The sequence below is a fragment of the Sinocyclocheilus rhinocerous genome, unplaced genomic scaffold (assembly GCF_001515625.1).
Source record: "Sinocyclocheilus rhinocerous isolate Xijiao unplaced genomic scaffold, SAMN03320098_v1.1 scaffold366, whole genome shotgun sequence".
Taxonomy (NCBI): Eukaryota; Metazoa; Chordata; class Actinopteri; order Cypriniformes; family Cyprinidae; genus Sinocyclocheilus; species Sinocyclocheilus rhinocerous.
The window spans coordinates 275,409-303,183 of record NW_015660877.1 but is presented as its reverse complement, the minus strand read 5'-3'; the positions used below and the strand labels follow the sequence as shown (position 1 = coordinate 303,183).

At 37.6% G+C, this 27,775-nt stretch overlaps 4 protein-coding genes across 7 annotated transcripts in view; all 4 read left to right on the top strand.

Moving 5' to 3' along the window:
* LOC107725465 (SERTA domain-containing protein 2-like) overlaps positions 1-4,722 on the top strand; it is a 33,198-nt gene extending 28,476 nt beyond the window's left edge. For 2 of the 3 annotated variants that reach the window (XM_016534722.1, XM_016534723.1), the window contains exon 2: positions 2,979-4,722. In XM_016534722.1, coding sequence (XP_016390208.1) covers positions 2,986-4,101 — 1,116 coding nt within the window. In that variant the 5' untranslated portion in view covers positions 2,979-2,985 and the 3' untranslated portion in view covers positions 4,102-4,722. The remainder of the gene's footprint in view (positions 1-2,978) is intronic. The other variant, XM_016534724.1, reaches the window with a different exon arrangement.
* Positions 4,723-12,572: 7,850 nt separating this feature from the next.
* Positions 12,573-17,740, top strand: lgalslb (lectin, galactoside-binding-like b). Of its 2 annotated transcripts, XM_016534768.1 has the most exons (5): positions 12,573-12,830; positions 13,251-13,337; positions 13,426-13,514; positions 15,342-15,531; positions 16,183-17,740. In XM_016534768.1, exons 1-5 carry the CDS (start codon positions 12,798-12,800, stop codon positions 16,324-16,326), a joined length of 543 nt encoding a protein of 180 aa, XP_016390254.1. In that variant the 5' UTR covers positions 12,573-12,797; the 3' UTR covers positions 16,327-17,740. The 2 variants fall into 2 exon arrangements, with proteins under 2 accessions (XP_016390254.1, XP_016390255.1); XM_016534769.1 differs by lacking the exon at positions 13,251-13,337.
* A 3,525-nt stretch (positions 17,741-21,265) lies between these two features.
* Positions 21,266-23,451, top strand: LOC107725439 (enoyl-CoA hydratase, mitochondrial-like). Its single transcript, XM_016534680.1, has 9 exons — positions 21,266-21,435; positions 21,836-22,033; positions 22,120-22,266; positions 22,364-22,381; positions 22,496-22,558; positions 22,682-22,786; positions 22,870-22,989; positions 23,160-23,227; positions 23,312-23,451. The coding sequence occupies exons 1-9, from the start codon at positions 21,345-21,347 to the stop codon at positions 23,375-23,377; spliced, it is 876 nt and encodes a 291-aa protein (XP_016390166.1). The 5' UTR covers positions 21,266-21,344; the 3' UTR covers positions 23,378-23,451.
* Positions 23,452-26,525: 3,074 nt separating this feature from the next.
* LOC107725446 (fucose mutarotase-like) overlaps positions 26,526-27,775 on the top strand; it is a 1,672-nt gene continuing 422 nt past the window's right edge. The window contains exons 1-3 of the mRNA XM_016534690.1: positions 26,526-26,952; positions 27,227-27,290; positions 27,433-27,527. Of these exons, the coding sequence (XP_016390176.1) occupies positions 27,287-27,290; positions 27,433-27,527 (99 nt within the window). The 5' untranslated portion in view covers positions 26,526-26,952; positions 27,227-27,286. The remainder of the gene's footprint in view (positions 26,953-27,226; positions 27,291-27,432; positions 27,528-27,775) is intronic.

Sequence of the window (27,775 nt, the reverse complement as noted above, 5' to 3'; positions counted from 1 at the left end):
AATTAAAGGTGGGGTAAGCGATTTTTCAAAAATGCTTTAGAAAACTGATTCGGGCCGACTAGCAAAACAAACTTGTAGCCAATCAGCAGTAAGGGGCGTGTCTACTCATGATGTGGAGGAGAGAGCGTTCAGTGCACAGGACGGACATTAGCGAGCTGAGCGACAGAAAGATCGAGCCGAGCGACAGAAAGATAGAGATGGCGAAAAAAAAAAAAAGGAGGAAAACGTCTGCGGAACAAAAGAAGGCTTAAGGCAAAAAGTAGGACCCGTGTAAATATTGGATCAGCTTTCCAGTGCTGGAGAGAACTCAATCAGCGGAAGGCCTGTGATCGGACGCAGAGGTTGCTTTGTTTCTTCTCGATAGGAGAGTAACACCGTGTCTGCGCCGCAACAGCTAAAGTCTGTCTAGTACACTGGACGCGACAAAGCGACCGTTGAAAATCATTTGAAATTTGTGTCAATACGTCATGAATAGAACGCAGCAGCAGTTTTCTGTCGGGGATTTGTCCTGTCGTGCTGCACCGCATCCAGTGTAGACCATAGATATGTATATATATCTATGGTGTAGACAGCATCACTGATTATAATGAGTTCCATAGTATTTTGTCACGCCGCGCCACTCGCGTCTGGTGTAGGCACGGTGTAACATTGGTTTTGCTTTGTTTCACAGAACTAATCGTTGCCTGGGTTGCGTACGTATGTGTGGGGCGAGACCCTTTTGGGGTAGGGGCGTGTTTGTTTTGGTGATTTCAAATGTCAACATTGGCTACCAGAAATCGCTTACCCCGCCTTTAATAAAATGTATTAATATAGCGCAACTAGTAGATTATGGTGCAATAAATTCCAAGGTCTTGAGTTCAGTTCTCTGGAAACACACATCCCGTACTGATCAAATGTACGGTATAATTTGAATACAGTGAAAGTCGCTTTGGATAAAAGCAGCTAGCAAATGAGTAAATTAAATTTAAATGACTACTTCAATACATGACAGAAACCATTTCTCAAAGGATCTTTTTCTAAAATAGCTTCCACATTTGAGTCACGCTAAGTTGTAAGCACAGTGAAACGTTCCAGTGTACAATTTTAAGTTTTTCAGTCCATCTGTCAATGGTGTCTCCATAACCCCAACCCTTTTTCCTCTCTCCTTGCAGAGCAATGGTTAATTAGTGTACTGTAATATTACGGTGGCTCATGTGATCTGTTTTAAATCTCGTAGCATGAACCTAGTGCACAGTAGATGAGAACACAGCTGCCTAACATTCAAAGCTCAGCATAGGTCACACACTCGCTCCTCCTCTCTGTCCCCCTTTTCCACCGAACACTCAGCTGGATCTTGTCTTCCTGCAGCCAGCATGTGTTTAAGCAGGGAGTGATCAGGGCTTTGCGCTCATGTGACACATTCTTACCGTGAGTACTTACTGAAAGTCTGACACACATTTGCCTCCCTTCTCGTTGCAGCATGGCTCAGGAAGGACTAGTCAGAGCTGTATTCCTGTAAACGCTCCTGCAGTAGCAGCTCATGCAGTACAGTTATTTCCAGCAGCACGTTTTTCCCCGTAACTCGAGGGTGAATTCTCGTGTTTCGATATTGTTGTTGTTAATGTCCTGTTCGAGATGCTGTGATTGCGTAAACATTGTTCGTACATCTGAGTGTCTTCCCATATTGTTACCTTATCTGCTTGGCAGAGTTGTAAGCGAGGCATTTTGGTCTCTTTGCGACGAATGCACAGAGACTGTACTGACTCACCCCAGCGGCGGCACCGAATGCTAATATGACAACAGCTTGCAGGCAAATGTCATAGCAACCAAGCTTCAAGCCACAAATCTGTTTATCGAAACATTTTCTTGTATTTTTAACCAAGTCTGTTTGGTCAACTGGGTCATACCAACTGTTGTATTCATCTATTGATTATATAGTTTCAAACATGTTTTTATGAAAATAGCCATTCATAAAATACTATTACAAGAGCTATTATTTCTTTTAAACATTAAATTGGTGTTTTTGTGAATCATCAAAATGTCGAGCCAAGATTGAGTGATGTTCTGGTTCTATTTCCCCTGGCACTTTCTTTACTTTCATGTCACCTTCTACACCATGATTTCAAATAAAGGCAGAAAAGCCTAAAAAACTATTTAAAAATGTTTTTGTGTTATTCTGGACAGTGTTATTATTTAAAAGTGAAATGTGCAGTTTTTGTGAACTAGCGGCATCCAGCAGAATATCAAAAATGAATCAAACTGGTTCCCCAAACACACCCCCTAACTGATATTAGTCAGATAAACCACCAGCCCCGCCCCCGAACTCACCTCATTGGTTGAGCCAGTGCTGCTATGGTCAGAATTCTCAAACAAACAGAGCAATGTTTTGATAGTGTCACAGTGTTTATACTTTTCAGCAGATTTAATGCTGCCATCAAATGCACCTAGGAAACTTGTACCTCCGAGTCAGGCATTCGTTTTTATGACATCACGCATTCAAGTAGGAGTCGAAAGTAGCCTAAACAAAACAAAATAATTATATTGTGATAAACCCATCTGAATTCAAAATTATTCAAAACATTTTCTATTACTTTTGTATATAGATATATTATTTTATGTTGTCTATATTGTAAATAAGTGTTTCGGTCCTGTTTTAAATCAACACTCCCATTCCAATGTCACATTTCAGCAACATAACTCATAAATATGATATTTCAAACTTCATTTGAAGGCCACATAACCTAAAATTGGCTAACTTGTTGTTGTCTCGACATGTTTAACTGCCATGGAGAAAGTATTTTACCATAGAAAGAATTACACACCTTTAATATCTCAGTTTCTAGAAATGAGTGTATTTTTACCATTAGTTATTTTTCTGTAGATCAAGAGATTTATATGGAACTAGTGCGGAGTCATAAGCGAGATAAACAGCAATGAGTCATAAAGGTAATGAGTGGCTGTATGGCTAACGCTCTCTCTGTTTCTCTTTACTTCCTAAGCAGATATATGTTGGGTAAAGGGGCAAAGCGGAAACTAGATGAGGATGAAGAGGGGCTGGAAGGCAAAGCGTTGGCGGCAGGGGCCGGAGCGATGGCCAACGGGCTCTCGAAGGTCTCCTACACCCTGCAGAGGCAGACCATCTTCAACATGTCTTTGATGAAGCTGTACAACCACCGGGCCCTCACCGAGCCCAGCTTGGAAAAGCGCGTGCTCATCAACAACATGTTGAGGCGCATCCAGGACGAACTGAAGCAGGAGGGCAACCTGCGGCAGCTCTTCTTCCCCCCTTCCCCTCCTCCCGACGACCCCGTGGATGAAGGTTTCCGCGAGGCGCAGCCTGCTTTCAGCGTGTTGTCCATGGTTGCTCCGCTGCTGTCCCAGTCACCGGCACTCTCCTCTCCGGTCCTGACATCGCCTTCGCCAGTGCTGTCGAACCCAGCGCCTTTGGAGGCCTGCCTCACCCCAGCTTCGCTTTTAGAGGAGGACAGTGTCACGCTTTGCACATCACCCTCTCCGCTGGCTCCTCCTCTTCCGCCAACTCTTCCCAGACTCCCTTCAGCTGTGGCCAGAGACAGCTTCTCTTCTGCCCTGGATGAGATTGAGGAGCTCTGTCCTTCACCCTTACCTACAGCTACATCAGCGCCTGGTGCTACCTCCCCCTCGTCCCTTACAGTGTCCCTCCAACTGCCGTTGTGTCCCCCCAGCTTAAACTCAGGGGCCTTAGACTCCAAAGACTGCAGTAAGCCCTGCAGCCCAAAGCTTGAAGGGCTGGTCCCGCTGCCTGAGGAACGATCTGCGGTCCCTAACGCGCCAGAGACTCTTCCTCCTAACAGCCTGGACATGAGCACCTCACCCTCCGCCTCGTCCTCGGGCTTTCTGACAGACCTGGCCCTGGACGACATCCTCTTTGCAGACATTGACACCTCCATGTACGACTTCGACCCCTGCACCTCGTCCTCGGGCACGGCCCCCTCGAAACTGGCTCCTATGGTGTCTGCTGACGAGCTCCTCAAGACTCTTTCGCCCTACAGTGGTGGCGCTCCTGCTGTCAGCTCGAACCAGCCTTTCAAAATGGACCTCACCGAACTGGACCATATTATGGAGGTGCTTGTAGGATCATGACCGGGTTTGGAAGGGAACTGGGGAAGAAATGCAAAATCAGTCAAAGAGTTTTTAAATATGAACTGAGAACGAAAACTGAAGAATCACTTTGTGAGTGTTTGGGGGCTTTTTGTACAGTTTTGTGTTTGTTTTGTTTTTAAAAACAAAGGAAATTGTCAATTTTAATGGTGATGTTACCCAGTACTACTTCTCAACACTGTGCATGCACTGTGCTTGCCTTTCCCAAAAATGAACATGAAGAAATCTTACAGAACACACTTTGGCTTCTGGCAGATCTGAGTGCCTTCATCATTTATGACCACTTGCTAAATTCCTGTTTGTTTGTCTTGTCTCATTTCCTCCTCATCATTTCTAATTGAACCAGATGGATTATTAGAGGAGTAGCGTCTCTCCCCTTCTCAGCATACAGGTGCAAGAATGTGCAACGGCAGCCTATTTTCATATTTTTCTTTCAATTTCACGAAGCACAATGAGAGCAACTTTGAACGTTTTTTTTCTATTCAAAGCTGCTTTATTGCTTTTTAGTAATATTTAAAGTAGTCTGTTAATATGTGGTCATTTATAAAAAAAAAATTTTGTCTGCTTCCATTTTAACATTCATTAAAGGGATAGTCCACCATTTACTCACTCTCATGTCTTTCCAAACCTATATAAGTTTCTTGATATTTCTTGATATTTTAATTTTTTTGTCCATATAATGAAAGTCAATGGGGTCCAATGTTGTTTTGCACCCTTTTTTTAAAATAGCTTTTCATGTTTCACAGAAGAAATAAAGTTACACCGGTTTGGAACGACATGGTTGGTAAATGATGATAAGATTTTAATTTCAGGTGAACTACCCCTTTAACATTCAATTAGTAAAACATATACATTTATTGAAATATACACATTTATGAAATATGCTTTACCGGATTATTTCTACATGGATGTGTGTAGTGGTCAGATATTTACAGTCAACCAACCGAATTTCTTGTGATCTGCCATGACGGCTCAGATTCCATGTGTTTACATCTCAGCTGGCAATAAGTGAACATTTGTTCTGATGCACATTGTTTTACAGATACATTTCTTTGATAAGCCAATGCTAAAACCCCTTTATGCTACAAATAATGTATGCAATCAATGCTTTTCTGATCAGTAATAAGCAAACTGTCAACTTTTCTCAGCCATTTCCTTTTTTATCTGTGTCAAGGCATTGTCGTAACTTCTCTTTTTTGGCCTTTGTTTTGGCTTTATATCATCACTCAGTGAGTGGCTGGTTCAGTTTTAATGCTACACTAATGCACAACAAGAGGGTCTATGCATGTCTGTTCATGCAAAATGGGGGGAAAAAACCTGTACCGGGCAAGAAAGTTTATGGTTGCTATTCAGTTTTTTTAACCATTTCCATCATCATCATCATCTGTTTGCCAAACATTTCTTTCATATACATCTCTCACCAGTACAACGGTACATTTCTGTTAACATACTAATGCATGCAGGCAGGATTATAGCTCATAATTGTACAGATGTCAGATGATTTTTGTATGGTTTGGTCTTATTTTATCTTATTTATACCATTGTTTGTTTGAGTTTTATTAATGGTATCTGTTCATGTTCCAATCAGACTCTCTCTCTGTTGTCCTGCTGGGTTTTAGTGTCTTTTGGCCAGTAGAAATGGTCACATTACATTTAGGTGGAGTTAAGTTATGCACAGGTGTGATGGGAGAGTATTCTGCATGTATGTGCAATGGACCACACAGTATAAACACTTGGTATAAACCACTGATGTTGATCAGATGAGGTTTGGAAGGATTATTTTATGTGCACCTGACATAAAAGGAAAGGGACCATTTATCATATCAGCTGTATTAGTTTCACATGGCGTTTGTCGCACTAAACTAGCTTACAATAATAATGTTAGATATACATACCGACAAAAACTGTGCATAATATGCCTTCCTGGTAAGAATCAATTAAACAATGTAGAGTGCAATGTCAGAGAGGGAAGAAAACTTTTATTTTTAAATGAAATATTATTTATCATATAAGTGTGACCATTAATAATCTGGGATTTGACCTAAGACAGAGGTGACAATTTAGATTGTTATCCCCCAGAGTTCAGAAGAGAGATTGTCTGAGAATTGAAAACATGAGTGAATGAGAGTCGAGCGGACAAATCTACGGAATCAAAACTATGATTAATATTACTTATTATAGGATTTTTTTGGATTTGGAGTGTTTTTGTTTTGTTATTTATTTTTGTTTCCTGTGTAAATATATTTATTTTTTATGTTAAGCTAACATTCAGATTGTAATTTGTACAGAATATGAGATAGGAATGTATTATGCTTATGGGAATGTATCACTGCTTTTTAATTGGGGTGGAAGCCATTTTTCGTCTTGTTTTAATAATGCATTATTTTGTGTCTGTTTAGTTTCTTGTATTATAATTTGGGGTGGTGTTTGTGCTAGTCGTCTAGGTCAGTACTCCCTGCCCCTATTTAATTATAAGTATTTAATGTTTTATATATTTCAGATTGTGTGCAAGGGAAAGGTTTGTGAAGCAATACTTTATTCTCTACAAACTTCAGAATTTCAATCTTCCAAAGCCTATTTCTGGGAAAATCTTTTTGATAACCCTCAATGCCAAATGTAAAAAAAGAAAGGCAGCATGATTTCTGATGACATTGGTTGTTGTTTTTTAATGGTATCTCACTGTCCCATGGTTCAGACCACACGTTCGGGGAAGTTTAACGTGGTTTCAGGATAGTGACCACTGGGATATATGTGTGTGTGTGTGTGTGTGTGTGTGTATATGAAAAAGAGAGACAGCATGTGGTGGAGGGACTAAACCCTTTTTCTGCTCATTAAGAAAGGCTGTATCTTCAGGCCTTGGAGCTGTGCCTTTTTCTATGCAATATTACAAACATATTCATTTTGAGAAAAAGAATAACCCATCAACTGATGATCACTGTATTTGCATCAAGGTGTGGACTGTAGAATATATATAAAATATGGACACGTGTCTATGAATTTGAAACAGTCTTACTTTTCTAGTTTTATATCATACAATAAATGGATAAAAATTACACTCTGTGTTTGTTTTCTTCATCACACTAAAGCATGCCACTATTAAAGATTATATAGTGAGTGCATACACTTAAAAATTATGGTTCTTTATAGGATCTGTGGTTCCATGAAGAACTTTTAACATCTATGAAACCTCTCCAGTGCACAAAATGATTCTTTATAGTGGAAACAGGTTCTTTGGACTGTTAAGGTCTCTTCAAACTAAGAAAAACATTTTTATTTTAAGAACTGTTCCATAAAGGTCTTTTACCACAAATGAACAGGTAAAGGTGTTTAATTTCTGAGTCATTCCGCTGCCCTGCATGAAACCGCGGACATTTCTCCGCATCAACAGTTGCCTCCATTTTGCACCTATGACTCATGAGCTGGTAGCAGGAGTCTATTTCCAGTATTGGGGCCACACAGCAGTGTTGCATGGACAGTTTTAGCACATGGCAGTGTCTGTGTAAAGTGTAGGGGGATGGCCGGCACAAAACACGGCCAAACTGACTTTTTTCCCCGGTGGATCATGTTGCTTTTTATGAGAGTGGTGAGTCAGTGTATGAGCTGTAGGATCACTCACGCTGACCATCTCACTTTTACTGTTTTTCTTTCCTTTATCTAAAACAACTCTAGTTGTTTTTCTTTAACCTTTCAGTTCAGCTCTATGCGAACACTATTTTAATCCTGCGCTGTCATAAAAGGCTTGTTTTCATTTTCCGGCCCTTTATAGTCAAGCTTCTTAACAAGTTTCATGTTTCATGTGCAGATAGCAGGTGAAATATTTGCCTTCTCATACTGTATTGTTTCCAGTAAGCGTTATGGGGCCTGTGTCATAAAGCTGACTAATTTGCTGTGGTTAGTATCCGTCCTTTCCCTTCAACGTTCTTTGTTGGCCCACTTTTATCCACATGAAGAAATGGGTCAAACCGAAGAAAAAAAAAGAATGTATGTTTCCTTACTGCAGCTCACTGTAATGCATGACTGGAAGGTACTGCAATGTTTGCAGTTTTATTAACTTCAGTCATTTACAGGTATGTCAGAAAACCCAAACACGCTAAATGACTGACAGGCAGAGTGCACCTCAAAGTCTTCATATACTAAAAAGTAGTATTTTTTAAAATAATTTTTTTTTTTTGACAGATTTGATTTTTCAGCAGTCAGATTGTATGTATTAATTTATTAGTGTTTACATAGACAGGTATATTCCTCTAACTTTTTAACCTCTTGACCTCTGACTCCAGTAACACGCACTTTTCAGCATCCAGTCATTGATGAATAAAAAATTACATTCAGCATTTACCACTTGAATATCCTGTTTTATTCGCAAATATATCCGATTAAAAAGTCATTGTGAAGTTTCACATTAACTTTAATGATTATAATTTCATTTTATATTTCATTTTGAGAAGGTATATATAAAAGGACCCTAAGGTATAAAAGTTAATCTTTGTATCGTATTTATCCCTAAATAGTACATATTAGTGCTTTAAAAGTACATCTTAGTACCTTTTGAAAAGGTACTGCCCCAGTGACACTTTTGACATTCCCCTAAATTCGTCTGAAACAACATGCGGTTGAGTTAATGATGACAGAATATTTATTTTGAGTGAACTATGCCTTTAAATTGAACGAGAGGGAGAAAGTAAACTGCCCATGCAGCTGCATTTCTAATTTGATTCTGCTCAGTTCACAGGCCATGAAGTAGACAGTCTTCCTTGTTTCTGTGGAGGCAGAGAGAGAAAGAGAGAGAAGAAAGAAGAAAGAAGAAAGAAGAAGAAAGAAGAAGAAAGCCTGCAAAAGCCTTGCTCTCCCCCTCCCTCTCCTCCCCTTCTCCCTGTCAGGTTGGCTTTGTGCAAATATCTGAATGATCTTGTTCTGCTGTGACCACGGAGGGAAAGAAGCCACACCTACTCACACACACACACACACACACACACACACACACACACACACCAGCCCATAGCTGCCCCCTCTGGCTGGAATTTGAATTGTGCAGGACAGCTGCATCTTCACCCCTCCTCTGAAGAATACATGGCAATGCTTTTTTTTACTGTGTCCAGATATTACATGTTACTTTGCTTGATTACAATTCATCGTTATTATTACTCTATAAATACACATACACTCATCTATCTGCAGAATCTGTCTGGTATAGATCATAAATCATAGGAAGCATTTCAACATGGAGAGATTTTCATTGGCTTAATATCTGACATTCAAGAAAAAATGTCAAATAAAATTTCAGTTTCCATATTAAACAGGAGAGAAATTGTTTGACCAATTTACACGAAATAACACACTGTTGTCTTTTGTACCATTATAAAACTATTGTGAGGACTGAAAGTAAGGCTGAAAGTAATATTTAACAATATAATACTAGTAAACCTTTGAAATACATAGAGGATAAATGTTTTACATTTTTAAATACTGTCACATTAAGCATAGATTGAAAGTTGAACAAATGACTTGGAGTTAGCCAGTAAACTTTTCCCATTTGCTATCATTTAAAATGCATTAGCTGGAAAAGACTTATACAACATCTACATTACCTACCAAAAGCAACAGTAATCACCATAATGGTTACTTCAGGATATTAATGTCAATAAAAGAGCAAAACTTAATAGAGTCAAACGTCCCTTGTGTATATGTATTTTGTAGCACCAATCAATACATTACAATTTATCAGTATGTATACTGGGCAAAAACACTATAGCATTGGCATTGTTATCACTATGTTCTACTGACTGAGCAGTGGGACAATTCTAAACTATCTCCTTTAAGTCCCCATGCTTGCTCAAGCATACCAAATTAATTTTTTGAAATGTAAAGTCTTATGGGTATTCCCCCATTGTGGGATCCTTCAAAGCAAAGACCATCCAATCATGCAATAACCAGGTTATTTATTTATTTTTCTTTATTTAGTTATAAAGTAACTTATAGTGTTACGACATACATTGATTTCCCTCTAAAATTCTGAATTTGTGTTTATTACAGTCTATTATTGTTTGAATACTGTAAAAAAAAAAAGCAATGTAGAATTCTGTAAATTCAATAAAATTATACATCATGATTTAGCCATAATAAATAATATTTTTGACTTGATAAATGTGAAATATAATAAATGAATAAAATCAATTACATTTTATGAGAAATATTTTTAAAGTTACCTGAAACACAAACAAGTACTTTGAATGAAAACAATGGTGGATAATGTAAGATTTAAAGGCAGCAGACATATAGATTCTACAGGAGCTTAGAAGTTTCACAAGAATGAAAGTTTGTGCCATATAACAGTGAGCTTATGCCGGGTTACATCTGTATCAAAGGTCACTGAGAGTTAATTATTATGAAGGACGCTGAGCCCTAAAGGATGGAGCCAAGACTGTCAGACTTGTTGGATTTTTAAACCTATTGCATAACACAGGGGATTCGCTATCAGGCACTTCATTCAGATCAATGCTTTTTATACAGTTTTATACGGTGTGCTGCTGTGAATGTGTTTGCAGTGTTTTGGCAGACATGTGACTATACATAAGTTCATGTGATCTTGTATTTGTGTCCGTGTGTGTGTGTGTGTGTGTGTGTGTGTTGAGGGGAAAGGCCCAGAGTGAGGAGCCAGAACAGGAAGTAAGAAACAGACCACACACAGCTGCGACATGGAGAGAGTGGGTGTGAGGAAGTGTGTGGGAGCTTGACATTCACAAAAACACACAATAAGCCATATTCAGTGAGGGAGCGAGACAGAGAAAAAGAAACAGATTGCAATATATCGATATGGGGGAAGCAGACTGAAAGAACGATCTTGAATATGACATCCTAAATTCTTTTTATTACATCTGTTCACCGGATGTTTATTTCTTTAATGCCCTGGAACACTTTTAGGCATCCAACAGCATTTTCTACAGTTAGTCATATTAGCAGGTGACGGTTAATGTCAGTTAGAGGGTCGAACATTGCATCATGTGTGGCAGGTGGGTGAGGTGTCCAGCAGGCCCAAGCGGGCATGAACAGAGCATGGCGGGCAGTGCCAGGTCCGTCTGTGGTGCTTTCCGCCTGAGCAGGTGAGGAGAATGGAGCTGTGGGAGAGCAGTGCAGAGCGGCTGCAGCATTAACCTAATTACAGGCTGGCCCTGCTAAATAAACACTTATTAAATTTGCATGCTCAAATATACTTCTGGACAGAGGTGGTCACAGTGCATGCAGCCTTTTGCTGTCACCCAGAAGTCCACACTTTGTTAAAAAATTTTTTTTATTAATTAGTTCTAAAAGCACATGATGTAATGGCCCTGCTCAAAATAAAATAAAATATGTATGAAATTAAATTATATTAATTAAATAAATAAAGATAAAAAAATATACTACATTTAAAATGACATTCGTCCAAGGTCTTTCCCTCTCTACAGACTGAAATGCTTGGATAGAATCCAGCACCCTGTGACCCTGCATATAGGAAAAGTGGTTTGAAAATAAAATAAAAGAGTTTAGAAGGTAAAAAATATTATTATTATTAATAATAATAATAATAATAATAATGAACGTGGGGAAGTGGAATCCTTATTTAACTGAACACCAACTTATTTTATGTTAGGTTCAGACACCACAGAATCACTCTCTGACCAAAAAAAAACTCGAGCTCTCATTTAGTTTGTTACCTGCACAGTTACCAAGGGTCAGGGTTTGTCTGCTTTAGTTGGACTTTGATAGCCTCTGCTGGTAGATACTGTAACTACACCAACTGCCTCTGAAAATCATCTTTCTCCATCGACGGACATTCAAAATTAGCAATGTTCTGTTGACTTTAGGCACTAACCACTTCACAAGACATTAATTGAAGTACTAGAGTTGTGTGGATTCCTTGTGGATTATTGTGAGTCTGACGGCACCCATTTACTGCAGAGTAGCCAATATTATTGGTGAGCAAGTTATAGAATGCTAAATTTCTCCAACAAACTCATCTAGATCTTGGATGGACCGATTGTAAATTAAATGTTCAAGAAATGTTGACTTTTAACTAACTACTCCTTTAACAATCACTTCTGCCACTAGGTGCCATTCGTGTCAACCGCCACCAGGGGTCTCCCTCTCGCCGCTCATTGAGGGCGCACATTTTAAAGATCAGAAACATACTGGAACAATGTAAATTCTTTCTCTCCGAATTAAACAACAAAATCCAACACAACAAACAAAAAAATGCAAAGCAAGGAATATATTTACCTAACAACAAATATACAAGCAATATTAACCAAATATGAGTTATTATTTTACATTTAAAAATTCCAGCGACAGTATCCTAGACCGTTCAGGAAAGAAAATTGCCATATTTTAAAACTAAAAAGTGTTGAACTGTAGCCACGTATTATTCTGTTGGTAATCGTGTTCCGATCCAATGAGATTTGAGCAGATTAGCTTCATATGGAGGCTGGATTAACCTCCAACCGTACGAAAATCCGCGTCAGCATATTTCTTTCACACGTAGCAACACAATAGAGTTGTTTCTTAAGTCGTTTCGAGGATTTCTGTTTGTTTTACAGTTTTCTTCTTGAATTTAGGCACCTTGCAGCTCCCTGCCCAGTCTGCCACGACACTGACAGATTCCTGGGCTGGACCGCCTTTGATAAGCATCCTATGGTATTTAGTTCAAGATGGCGGTGGCGAGCATGGAAAAGGACGCGATAGTAAGTCACAAATAACTTTGAAATCTTAAATGCATCTGATTTTCATCAATAGGCCATTATTGTTAATAAAAATAGATTTAGTTAGTAAGAAGCGCAGTGGAAATCAGCATGTATCACATGCAATGAGATGACTCGTTCATCTCTCATACCTAGAGTTGAAAAAAATCATAATGATTTTGTTGAAATGCAGACGTGGAAGACCGCAATGGAATACTTCAAGACTTCTTTTTATCTCTGATGTATTTAGTGCACATCCTGTTTTTTATCTTGTCTTTAAAGCTGAAGTGCAGATGTAGAAGGCGTGTCGTTGTTATTGTTAAAATCTGCATGTGCCTCTGCATTACAGCGCTCGTGTTTTATTGCATTTCTCATATTTAAGGGCTTTCTTAAACTTGTAAATCTTCTCTTTCTCATCTGAAGAACACCGAAGATGATCTTCACCTTAATAACTCGTTTGGAGATACTGGGCTTATCTCCCCTGATAAAGAAGACATCTCTCGTATTCTGGTAGAGTAGATGTTTAAAAGCATCGTTGTTATCTTATGATATAGTTTCTGTTGCATTGATGATTTTTGTTCCCCATTTGATATACCAGACAGTTCCTTTTAGTGGACGGATCAGAGGTGGGATGAGGCCTGGGAAGAAAATTATTATAATGGGCATCATTGATCCTGAGCCAGACAGGTATGTTTTCATATCAAAATTGCATAAAGTTAAGAATGTACACATTCTAGCAGTTGCAAAGAGTTACATCAGACAGAAGCTCTCTCTCAGAACCTTGTAAGCTTCTTTAAACAGCATTTTTGGGCACCGTGGGCCTATATGTTGTCTAGATAGGCAGCACTATGTTTTGAGAAACCGAGCCTCTTGTTTCAGATTGCACTGGGTTGTAGATCTGCTTGAGAGACACTGCATGGGTGTGTGCACTGCTTAGTGATGATGGGTGTTTGCATTAGCTGTTAAGGAAACAAATATAAAAACTGTGAGAGCATTGGGTGTGTCTTGGAAACTTAACATTTTAGGATGTTGATTCAAATAATCAGTGGTAAATCTTTTGATTCACAGCTAGTTCACGTTAACCTTACGTTGTTCCAACCAGTATGAGTTTCTTCTGTGATAGGGTATACTGTATACGTATGGGTATAGATATATACACCCGGGAACACTTTAGGGGTACATTTACTATAATTCTCAGTCACCAGGCATTCACATTGTTGCAGTTGTGTCGCTGCTTTACTTATATGATAATTATTGAATAGTAACAGGGCTCTCTCCACTAGCAGAGCTGGGCTAGGGTGAAATATTTATGTGTTTTATTAATTAAATTAAGTATTTAGGTATTGTAAGGAAGTGGAGCACCAACAGGCATGTTGCATATGAGAGTCTAAGAATGGGCAAGGCTGAAAAGACGTAACACTCATTTGTGATATTACACTACGGTTCAAAAATTTGGGTGTGGTAAGGTCTTTTATGCTCACCAATTCTGAATATATTTGAGCTAAATAGACTAAAATGTTGTATGCAGTAATGTTGTAGAAAACTTTTCAATTTAAAAATGACTTCTTTTTATTATTATTTGAGTTTATTTTAAAGTGTAAAAGCTGAATTTTGACAGCCATTACTCCAGTCTTCAGTGTCACGTGATCCTTCAGAAATAATTTCTTATGTTGAAAACGGTTGTGCTGCTTAATTTTTTGCTTTCAGGCTTCTTTGAATGGAAAGTTCAAAACAGCTGCATTTTAACAAATCTTTTGTAATTTCCTTAATATCACTTGATTAATGTAATTCTTCCTTTCTGAATAATAATAGTAATTTAATTTATTTAAATATAGATTTTTCTAACCTCAAACTTTTAAACAGTAGTGTAGTTGTTTGTTTCTTTAAATCTAGTTCCAAAGGCTTTTTGTCACATTAATATTTATGCATTTAGGAGACACTTTTATCCAAAGTGACTTGGATTGTGTTAAGGATATGCATTTTGCCGGTATTGTTCTCTGAGAATCATTTATTAATGTGCTGGTCATTTTTTTTGAGAGTATAGTACTGGTTCCTGGCCTAAGGGGATGGAGCAGTTTGTTAAATTGGTGGCTTAGTCTTTAAATTGTAATTATGCAGCATTTTAATTAAGCATGCACATTACAGTCCTGATATGTCAATGGTAAGTCATTTCAGCTCAGGAATTCAGCCTTTCTAAACAGACTGCTGATCCATTAGGAATGCACTGTGATGCTCACTCAGTGTGAGAATGGATTTCAATGCAGGCCTAAATTACTATGTAAAGTAGATGCATGCTATTTCTCTGTAATGTTTGGTATATTGGCATACTGTTTGTAATGCTTCATGCAACACTTGTCATATTTTTATGTTTAGTCATATGGTTATGATGACATAACATACGCAACCTATTAGTACACATGAATAAATCTTTTTAAAAAGAAGACCAAGAACTTTAGGCAGTGCATTGCACAAGAAATTGGCTGTTTACATGCTTAAAGTTTGTTTTCTGCACAGCTTTGACATCAGTTTGACCTGTGGCCACAATGAGGAGAACGATGATGAAGACCTCACTGATGTGGCCCTTAAACTCAGAGCAAGATTCACTGAAAGGCAGTTCCTGAGGAATGCACGGGTTTCTGGGAAATGGAGTGAGGAAGAGACACCCATAACTTACTTCCCCTTCATTCCGGACCAGCCTTTTAGGGTAATGAGCTGAAACACTGACATCTACATGCTCTCTAATCTGAGATCTCTAATCTGCACGAAGCATGAGTCCAGGGTTGTGTGCAAAACTGATGGCAGCTGCTTCATTACTTACAGTCAGATTTAACTGACACCACTGTTGTATATGCAGGTATCTTTTCAGACAGAAGGAAATATCCACATAAGGTGATAGATATATATACAGTAGGCAACATTTGAAGTGGATCAAAAAAGTTCATCAAAGTTGTCCTAAGACAAGAACGCTTTTAGGTTTTAGGACCACTTTGATGAAAGGTTTTGATCCACTTCAAATGTTGACTACTGTATATATATCCAGAAAGTATGTCTGCTTTTGCATGACTTTTTATTCCTTTATAATAGCCAATTACTGAATTATTCCATATGGCGGAGAGTTGTACGACCAAAGTGGGTAAAGATGCTTGAAGATAATGAGTGCTTCTTGTTTGTTAATCTGGGCTGAAGGCGAACCAAAAAATGGGTCACTGTTGAGCTGAGATAAGCAGTCATGCAAAGTAAGACAAGCACTTCCTTTCAACACACTGTTCACAATGTGTCTCAGTGACTGACAAAGGATTCTTTTGATTTGATCTGATTTCGCTCTTTCTCTCCTGTCCTTTCCCCATTTATACAGATTGAGATCCATTGTGAGCACCAGCGTTTTAGGATCTTTGTGGATGGACACCAGCTGTTTGACTTTTATCACAAAGTAAAGTCTTTGCAAGCCATTAATATGATCCGGATAGTTGGGAGTCTTCAGATCACCAAGCTGGGCTAACCAAGCACACCTGAGCACGCGCCAGAAGGGACTTCTCACAGGTGACCATCTGCACCTGTGCGTTTGCCGCAGCTCACACAAAGACATCAACAACATCTGCATTTCCACTTCTCTTTTGCCCTCTAACCTCACATTGTAATGATTTCTGAGGATTGTATCATACCAGGTTTGGTGAATGGTTGCAATATCAGATGTGTGTTTTCCAGTATCTTTGCTTCACATTGTAGCTTATTTGTTTAGCTTCAATCATTTTTCAGGGATCGCACACTTTGATATGCACTCTGTGGCAGTAACATACAGTATGCCACTGGGATTTAGCTGCTCTCCATAGACACTGCCAGTGTGCTTGTAGTCTAGCAGTGTAGGTTCGAAATGATCCAAAACTCAGGAAATCAGATAAAGTTGATTTTACTTCATTTCACTCTGATGATAAATTTGCTTTAAATTATTATGAGTTACTCTGAAATGCTTTGGCTGCTAGAATATAGGAGCTCAGATTCCGCATTTGCTGTTCCACCTGGGTTTGATTTGTTATTTAATCTGAATAATTAAAATATTTTGGAAGGAAGATGTTATTTTATCTCCAAATTGTGTAGCGGTGTGTATGGTAGACATTTAAATGGCATACCTTTCCTGTCTCTGTTCATTGCAACTACTCATTTTGGGAGATATAGAATATGTTACACTGAAATTTTGTAGAATGTCACCATGAGGATTATTTAATTTGAGGTAGAGGAAGTTTTTATTTTTGGAAATTTGATCATCCAGTCATTCTCCTCCAAGCCAGCACAGTATTTAATTACAACAGTATAATGTTAAATCCTTGGCAACCAAACCAACACAGATGTTTAATTGCATTGTTTTCTGTGAGGAATGACTTCAGTGCAGCAATTTTGCAAAAAAATAACTCCGCTTATCTGTTTACGCTTTATTATGAGCACCTCGTAAAAGTTGAAGGAGCAGATATAACAGGGCTGAATTGTTTCTTGAATGTACTGTCATCCACTGATAGGCTTCGTAATAGCTTAGCTGTGGGTGTAAAGTGAGCGTCTCCTCCTCCTCCATACTCCTTATGTCACTCCTCTTAATATATAAACACATAGTCAATGGTCAACATGTTTCTGTATTCAGCAGTGATTTTGCTGAGATCCTCTGCCCTGTACACCCACAATGCTGTCCACTCGGTTGTCTTCTGCTCAACTTCCACTTGTAGGATTGGATTAGTATGATAGCAGTTATTATTATTACTACTTATTACATTACAATATCCAAAAAACACTTCTTGATTTGCGTTAAAATCATACATATGTTCACTACCATTCAAAAGTTTGGGGTCGGTAAGAATTTTTGAAAGGAATGTTTTCGAAAGGAGTCTCTCACCAAGACTGCATTTATTTGATGGTAACTGCAGTAAAAACAATATTGTTTTTTTTTTAAATATTATTTCAATTTAAAATAACTTCCATTTTATTTTAAAGGGGTCATATGATGCGATTTCAATTTTTCCTTTCTCTTTTGAGTGTTACAAGCTCTTGGTGCATAAAGAAGATCTGTAAAGTTGCAAAGACTAAAGTCTCTAATTATGTCCCCACTGGATGCAATGAATGCCTCGTTTATAATGGGTTTTCATGTTTTTTTTTAATCATCGCTCCAGCCTGACGGCATCATCACAATATGGTGAGGGGCATAACATTTCCGTCTCGCGCTTGAGGTATTCGGCCAATCACAACGCACTGGATAGCTGGCCAATCACAGCACACCTCGCTTTTTCAGACTGATGAGCTTTGTGAAAATCAACGCGTTTCAGAAAGGCGGGGCATAGAGGAGAAACAATAATGTACAGTATGTGGAAAATAATGTGTTTTTTTTTAACCTTAAACCACATAAACACATTTCATTACACCAAATACACAAAATACTGTTCTTTTTAGCAGCATCATATGACACCTTTAAAATGTAGTTTATTCCTATGATGGCAAAGCTAGTTTTCACTCTGGTCTTCAGTGTCACATGATCCTTCAGAAATCATTCTGATATGCTGATTTGATGCTCAAGAAACATTTATTTTTATCAGTGCTGAGAACATCTGTGCTGCCTATTATTTTTGTGAAAACTAAGTGGTATTAATTTCTTTAAAAAAAAAAAAAAAAACTTACTGACCCTAATTTTTGAATGGTGGTGTATGTAGTACTACTGTCACATCAACTATTGTGTGGAAGAATGTGCCCTGTTCTGTAGTGAAAGAGTCCGCAATGCTTCTCATTAGTCAGTATTACTGTATGTTCAGTATTATGGTCACTATTGTAATATTTTCTAAAACTATACTTCTAGTCAGTCTGTGTCCTGGAACACATGGAAACAGAGGCAGTGACGAATGAAGTTGAAGGACTGCTGTTTTGTCTGCTTTACTGGTCGATCTACTTGACTGAATTTCATGTGATGAAATGATGCTATTACACGCCAGAGAGTACTAGCACCAGCCAAAGACAGTTGCCCACATCAGCGTCTGGTCAACATTGAAATCAGAATATTTACTGAGTGCAATATTAAAGATCCTTAATCTGTTGAGAAGGTACTCCTGACAGAAAACTCCAGCTAAATAAAGTATCGTACATTTAATGTGAAGTAGGGCATTTTTGTACTTGGCTGATTTTCTCTGCAGTTGTTTGTGCCTCAAACTCATGCAGAGATTGTTTCATCGAGACTGAGAATCGGTACGGCAGCACAAGCAATATGGTCCTTGACCACACACCCATCTGACATGTTGTGGAAAACGCACTTTGATATGACATGCTTAGCAAATGAAACATGGTCATCTGGACCAATATGATGCACTTAACAGTATTGCTATTTAACTGCTAAATCTGTTGTGAGTTGTGAGCTTCATTCTGTGTGGTGTGATGTTTTAACGTTTAAATGTTGACCATTCTTAATTTAGTCTCTGAACAATGAGTGTGTGAAATTACACCTGAATAACTGAAAAATGGGGAGGGAGAATATGTATTTACAAAAATAACAGATGAGAAAGAACACAAGGAGAGAATGTCAATATGACTGTGCTTTAAGAAACCTTAGTATAATAATAGATTTTGGTAATGTATTTGGCAGACGCCGTTATCTAAAGTGACTTACAGTTCATTGAAGTTTTAACAAACATGCATTTCTCCCTATGATCCTACTAATATTCCCAATTACTGATACCAGTTCTAATGCTTCCATCTTTATTGCTCTTTCTTGTCTTGTATCTGAGAAGTAACAATCTTTCAAACTGGTTCACATTTATGAGGGTTGAAAATGAATGTCTTGGTTGTAAACCATTGTTCTGAACCCTTCGAACTTTGGATGTACATATACTAAACAGGGCCTCTGTATGCTTCATTTTTTGAATATATATATATATTTTTTTGCTACTGCAGTAATGTCTTGACACTAAAGAGAGTGTTTGTATGGTGTATGTGCTATTTAGATATTTAGTTTAGTAGATATTGGTTTTCACTGGTTTCCAGTTCATCAACATTTTAGTTGATTTCTTTAGACTCTAGGTAGCATGGTACATTTCTTTTTCCTCTTTTGGATTTTCAGAGCTTTGCTTTTAGAGCTTAATATGTCAGTTCTTTTATTTAAAGAGACTATTTCAGATGTGTTCATGTATTACTAAAGTGGCCCATTACTTGGAGTTAGTTTGTGATGTTGGATGTACTTGCACAATCATTTTCATGAATTAAAACCTGAGTTGGTTCAGTGTGCTTTCGAAACTTGGTATTTATCAGAAATGTGCCTATTGAAATATGGCGTTGGTGTTTGGGATCTAAAATTGTATTCTTACTAATGATTTACACCAGCAGACTTCGATTTTGAGTTGCACTTTTCAAAGTATTTTTTTTTTTTTTGTAATGCACTTTTTGTAATGCAAGCTAGTGCTGATATTGAAACTAATCAAAAACAAACAAATTCATAATTTGCCAAGGTATGAAACGTTTGTCATTCAGAATCCCCTGTAAAATACTTCAATATGTATGGTACAACTAAAGAGTAGCATTTGGGTGAGAAAAAAAAAAGTATGTGTGAATAAAAATGTGCATTACAAATACCTAAAAGTACACTTGTGGTGATTAATTTTTTTTGGTCATCTGGAAAAACATAAAGTTAATGTGAATGCATTGTGTTTTGATTTTAAAGGCAAGATTTGGTTATTTTGTGAATTTTGTAACCTCCATGAATTTCGGTGCTTTTCTAATGGATTTGCAGACCAATAAATCAGTCCTTACAGACTTTGAAGTAATTTAATGTGTCCTGTGTACACTTAGCATTAGCTTCACCTGATTTTTAAAGCTGCTTGGCGGTTTACCAGTTCAAACAAAACTCAATACGTAAACGGCATCAAACTCTGTAAATACTGTAAATTGCAAGAATAAAGTGCACTCTACTGGTTGGTTTCTTTAATTGGAGAAATAAATTATTTTATTTAATTGACTGTAATATGTATAACATGTTTTGAAGCCATAATTAACATCACCCTCAGATCAGCCCTTGTGTATGTTATACGTTTTCTACTGGCAATACAAAAACAGAAAAGGCAGTGCATTTGTCACAATGCGAAGTTCATTCAAGAAAGTGACCAATAGAGGGAGCTATACGCGCAAAAATATTCCGTTGCCATCTGTTCTTTTCTATATAATTCTAGTGTTAAAACAAGGTCTAATCAAAGTATTAAAAAGGAAATATAAAATCATTAACTCTTTAAACATCTCTGAAAGACGTGCAACGTGTGTGTTTGGTTCAATTCTAATAAATAATGATAAACTCCCTTCTGAGGTGGTTATTAAAAAATCCAACAAAAGACGAAGAAAACCACACGCCTACTCTTTATTAGTACGGAAAGCAGTGGTCAAATAATAAAGGAAGAGGGATTTTTTAATACAGTATCTGGCATCCTGACTACGCAGTGACGTAACCATTGACAGCCAACCAGCGCGACTCCAGCGTCGCAGTGTTACCGTTGACGCCGCACATTAACCATGGCGCTGCTCTGCAGATCCACAGGGTTACTTCTCAAACACAGTAAACTGCTGCCGTCTGCATTAGCAGCAACAAGGCAATGCAGTTCAGGTAACAGAAATCATGTCTCCGTAAGATGAATGGCTTCTTTTTCAGTGTCGCTCTCGAGTTTTGCTTTGGTTGGAAACTTGCGTTATTTGCCTGCGCTAGTTCTGTGACTTCTGAATGTGTTGTACGAGTATCTGCAACTTAATAATGGAAAAACTGAGCTTTATAGTAGCCGCAGTTACATTTGTGTGCGACTGTTTACAGCTGAAACATATTTAAGAATAAAATAATAATATAGGTACAACAATAGTGCGCATACTAGAGATATTTCCACAATTAAAAGCCATGACAGCTTGTGAACTCTAATGAGGTGATGTATATGCTTAATACTGTTTTAAGTTATTTAAAAATTGCATGGATCCATTGTGAGTTAGTTTGACCCCCACCTTCATCTCTGTTGCAGGTGGCCAGTATCAGTACATACTAGTTGACAAAAAGGGTGAAAAGAAGAATGTTGGCTTCATCCAACTGAACAGACCAAAGGCTCTGAATGCTCTTTGTGATGGGCTTATGATGGAGGTGGGCAAAGTCCTTGATGCATTCGAGGCTGACAGCGAAGTGGGAGCAATTATCATCACAGGAAGCGAAAAAGCCTTCGCGGGTGTGAAATCATCTGTGAAATTAGTTGTGTGTTATGTAGAATTGTTTTGGATTGATTGTGTTTTATTGACACTTTTGCTTTCATAGCTGGAGCTGATATTAAAGAGATGCAGAATCGAACTTTTCAAGAGTGCTATGGTGGAAACTTCTTGGCACATTGGAACAGGGTATCAACAGTTAAAAAGCCTGTTATAGCAGCTGTCAATGGGTTTGCGGTAGGTAAAATATTTAAATGCATTCACTAGAACGACTCCCACTTGAGTGCTTCAAGCATAAACATCGAGTATCTGCAACTTAATAATGGAAAAACTGAGCTTTATAGTAGCCGCAGTTACATTTGTGTGCGACTGTTTACAGCTGAAACATATTTAAGAATAAAATAATAATATAGGTACAACAATAGTGCGCATACTAGAGATATTTCCACAATTAAAAGCCATGACAGCTTGTGAACTCTAATGAGGTGATGTATATCATCAGAAAGCACAGTTTGGACAGCCAGAAATCCTGCTTGGGACCATTCCTGGTACAATAATGCATCAGTTTTTTTGTTATGTTGATTAATTGATGAATAATAATTATGAATGGGAATACTTCAAAAAAAAAAAAAAAAAAGGCAGCTGAAATGACATTATTTCTTTGGCTTCAGGTGCTGGTGGCACTCAGAGGCTTACAAGAGCAGTGGGAAAATCCCTTGCAATGGAGTTGGTTCTCACAGGAGACCGAATCTCAGCTCAGGAGGCAAAACAGTCTGGTTCGTCTTTCAAACTTTCTTTTGCACTATAGCTTCTTTCTTCTCTCAATTTAAGAAGTGGACTAATTAATTCATTTTCGCAGGTCTGGTAAGTAAAGTGTTTCCTGTGGATCAGCTGGTTTCAGAAGCGATCAAATGTGGAGAGAAAATAGCTGGCAATTCCAAACTTGTCTCAGCCATGGCAAAGGAAGCTGTCAATGCAGGTAAGAGTTTCATTAAAGAGATAGTTGATACTTTTATTGTTGAAATATTTTCTGCTCATATTTCATGAATGACTTACATTAGGTTCATGCATCCAAATTTCATGCATCCAGATTAAAAAATACATAGAGTCCTGTGCAGCCATTTAGTTTTATTTGATCTTTAATTACAGCATTTGAACTGACTTTAGCTGAGGGCAATCGACTTGAGAAAAGATTGTTCCATGCAACCTTTGCGACGGTGCGTCACTTTTTTTCCAATTATTAATTTCCTTTTTTGAAGAAAAAGATGACTTCATTCTTGAACTTGCTGTCTAATTTTCAGGAGGACAGAAAGGAGGGCATGACTGCTTTTGTCGAGAAGCGAAAGGCTGCTTTCCAGGACAAGTAAAATTCCAGTGGAAAATATGGTGATTTTTAAACCATGTGATCAATTGCTGTTATTAAAATACTCTACTTTTCCTTAATTTTCTTATCAAGTGTTTATTAAAAAAACAACAAGATCTGTACTTTCGGGTTGACTGACTTAACATGTAGTTCAATGAACTCATATTTAGCTTGGTTTATACATTACCCATTTCTAATTAATGTCCGGGTATTGTTGATTGTCTGGTATTATCACCTTGAACCCTTCTTTGCTGATACAACATAAATAGAGGCATCCAGTACAGTAACTGTGTGTAATTTAAACACTCGGCCATGCTTTGTACTAGCATACACTTTAGCAGTTAAGAGAGAGAAAATGGCATTGCCATAACCTTTCTAAATTGTTTGTAATTACTGTACAACACTGTTGAAGGTTTTGCAAAACCCCTCTGATTTGACTTTGTATGTTGATATGGCGATTATTTGACTAAAATTAATTGGGAAAAGACGTCGCAATTCCACTTTGTACACTAGGTGGTGCTGTGGGTGTATTTTCAGTCTCTCGTGCGGCTTATTCATTGAGTTAGCCTAATAAAGTCGCTGTAGTAGTATTTTTGTAGTGATTTTTTAATGGTATATCTCCTATTTGACAAAATTATTAAAGTGTAATGTAATATTATTAAGTGTTTTCATCTGATATAGTGCAAAATGGGCTTTTGGAGGGCACTGTGAACTATAGTGTTTATAAATACAGCGCAATGCAGGTTTCGTGCGGCATAGTGAAGTTTGTTTATAACCAACGACAGGATCAACATATTCATAGCAAAAACTCTTTAAAATAATCTAACCTTTAACATATCACTGTATGTATTGAAACGATGATTTATAAATAACTAGCATTTTCAGCTGATTAATATGCTCTTTTTAATTAATTTTTTTAATGTTACTTTAATAACTTGCTATTTGTAGCCTATCCGTTTTTCAATAACTTAAATGCAAGTTATGAAATCTCTCGCAGCTTTTAAAACTAAACCTCTCAAACTTTCTAGTTACTGACGAATAACTAATGTCGTTTAATCATAACTTTCATCAGTTGTCAGGTTAAAGATCACCAGAGAACTTACAACCCACTTTTACGCATTAAACGCTGGCTATTTTATGTGAAATACAGCGTCCAGAAGGACCACAGCAAATGTAATTAAAGGAAGAGGCTATTCATCTCAATTGCACATCAACTGAGAGCATTTTCTCACTTGAAAATCTCGGCTTTTTTTCGCACGGCGTCTTTCCAAGCACTCAAAAGTCCATAGCCTAATTGATTTTAATTTTCATTCAATATTCCCTCAGACTCCAGCTTTCTTCTCAGCCCCTAGAACAAAACTTTTAAAAGAGGAGAAAAAAACTTTCTCTCCACACACCGCAACAGCACAAAGGTCTCCTTAAAGACAGCAAAAGAAAGGTTCCACTTTGAAGTCTATCCCCTGCTAACGAAAGGTCAAAATAATAAATGTAGACCGAATTGAGGCGCTCATCGCAGACAAAAGGGGCAAAACGTTACATTTTGGCAGAGGCAGCTCCTCATAGCGTGATAAACTCATTTAAAAAAGCAGAACCAAAGAGGGAGCAGCATGGTTCCTCGGTAAAAGAAAAGAGCTTTGAACTGATCAGACAGTCTTGGCTCCTCCGAATGTCTTTTCTTCCATCAGTCTTCCATCTTTCCACTTTCACTCTACATTTCGCAGCTGCAAAGCCTCCACACACCTCTTTTGGAGCAAATTTCCCTGAATTACAACCACATCACCAGCAGTTCCTCTTCAGCAGCTGCACGTCTAGGTGTCGTTCTTCATTTAGACGCGAGTTTAACTTCAATTAGCTTTCTAATTTCTTTTTTTCCAAATAAATGTCCAACTAGATAGGGGGGAAAATCTAAATTTTTCTTAATGACATTACAATTTGCTTAGACATTGAATACTTTATTTATTAGCATTGGATCTTGTGGGAATTTAACACCATTGTCGAATAGTCAGGAGCGATAATGTACAATTTCACGCGGGATCTTTGAAAATCAGTTTAAAGTGTTTCAGTCACACCGCAAATGATGGGCTTGAGTACAAGGATCTTTCCTCAACATTTTAGACTAGGCTACCTTAAGTTTTATATCAAGTTAGCCTAATGGTTCACATTGTGCGCAAAATTACAATGCAATGCTTGGTCGTCAGAGACGAGTCATGCATGATAAAAATGTGAAATAATGATTTTGAAAACTCCTGTTGATATAGGCTAATCTGTTATGCATTATTTTAAGATCTAGCCTATACGGATATTACAATTATGCTACTCTAGCACTGCCACTGATGTTATTTGGTAATTTTTTAATGGGTAGTAGTTTGCTAATTAATCATTTATATAGCCTAGGCCTACGTTTTAAATATAAATGCAAAAATAACTATAAAGAAAATTATAAGATATCGACCGATCGAGTGGATGTCGGTTACCTCTCACGCAAAGGCTATTTCTGTTTGCTTTCTGATAACTTGACATTTTCATTAGGCTATTTGCATGCTGGGTATCTGAAAATGTAAGAGGTTATGACTCAGATAACACAATAAGTAAATTTATGCAAAGGCAATGCTGAAAATTAAAATGCCTTCTCATTCTGAAACGGAAAGTAACGTTAGACCTATATGTAGCCTATAACCAGTCGTGCTTAAATATGAAATAAATAGTTAAAACTAGGCTGCTGTCATGAGTACCAAGAGGTACGCAAATTACGTAGGCTATTCGAAACGCAGGTTGCGTTAGAGACGTACTGTAGCTCTACCAATTGAAATACATTAAAGGGTCACATGATTCTCCACAAACTCTCTCGTGTTCTGTCACTTTTTTGAAATGGTTGTACTAAAAAGGAATTCCGTCCATACTTACGCCTGAATTATTGTTAGTTTTGGCGCAAATGGGTCATGGAGATGAATTGTAAGTCGTTAATGAGATCAGATCATAGTGTTCCTTTTTACGAACTTCACGCCAGCCTTCTGAAGCCTGGCGTTCTTGTGTCACGCATGTGATATCTGGATTAATATAAGACGATATACGTGTTAGGATAAAAATATCCTGTCATAGGCTTATACAAGGTTAGATACGATGTAAAAACGCCACGGATAAATCCTAGTTCGTGCAGTAAAGCGGGAAGTCACATTGCTTTGGCAGCGCTCCGTACCGCGCAACTTGCGCTTTCATTTCGATCATCAAAATGTCACTCAAAAAACTTTGTAGGCTGTCTCTCATAAAAATGTCACATTTTTATTATCTCTAAGCAAAAGCACATATCCGCTTATTCGACTCCCGCTGATGTTGAAAAGCGTTGATTTTCCGTCCGTCTGTAGCTTTGAGTGGATCTGGTTTGTCTTATGAGCACAGAGGAGACATCAGTGCAATACAGTTATAAAACCTCTATGTATGGATTGTCATGTATCACTTTTTTTTTTTTGTTCTTGCAGACGCAAATTGTCCAACCTCATCTATTTGTAAATGTGGTCCAGTGGAGATAAGAGCGGATGGTGTGTGTCCTACAAGCGTCTAAACTTTTACAAAATGTAGCAGGTATTGTTTCTACAATAAAACTGTTTAAAAAATAATTACTTGCACTAGTTAAAAGAAAAAAAGATTTAGCACATTTCTTACACTGTTTAAAATAAATCTCATGTTAATTTTTTATGGTTTTACAGAAGAAATGATAACTGATCATTTGTAGCCTAAGTTATTGTAGTTCCAGATCTACTCAGCCCAAAATAATTCTTAATATGCAAATGACATTTTTGTCACTAATTGCTGTGCATTTAGTTGTTTAATCAAGTATATGGTTTTACTTTTTAAGGTGTAGGTATACCAGAACTTCTGAAGGCAATACTGAAGCTTTTTCCTCTTGATACCTCTGATGGGTAATAACATTTGTACCATTATCTGGCATCTTTTATTTTTTAATGGCTAAATCACAAATTTCACCTCCGTTTGTTAATGTATGTAACTTATCATAATTGTAGATTGTGTCTGACACTAAATAAGGTCTGATTTGTTAGGCAGCTGTCATGGACCTTGTGCAGAGTGACAAATTTAAGGGTCTGAAAGTGCCGGTATGGGACCAGTATTCTGACCTCCTGAAACAAGCAGGATCAGATGTAAGCTATTATATACATAAAGGGTCATAACTCATATGATGAGGACTATTCATCACTGTTTAAAACTAGGTTTTCAAAGGGAATACAAATCATTTGTCCAGGACATAAAATATTATCTCAATAATATAATATTTTACTTCAAATTTCATATATATACATACATACATACATACACGCATATATATATATATATATATACTATTGTGAAATTCAATTGATTCATCAAAATTTACCAAGAAAATTCCATA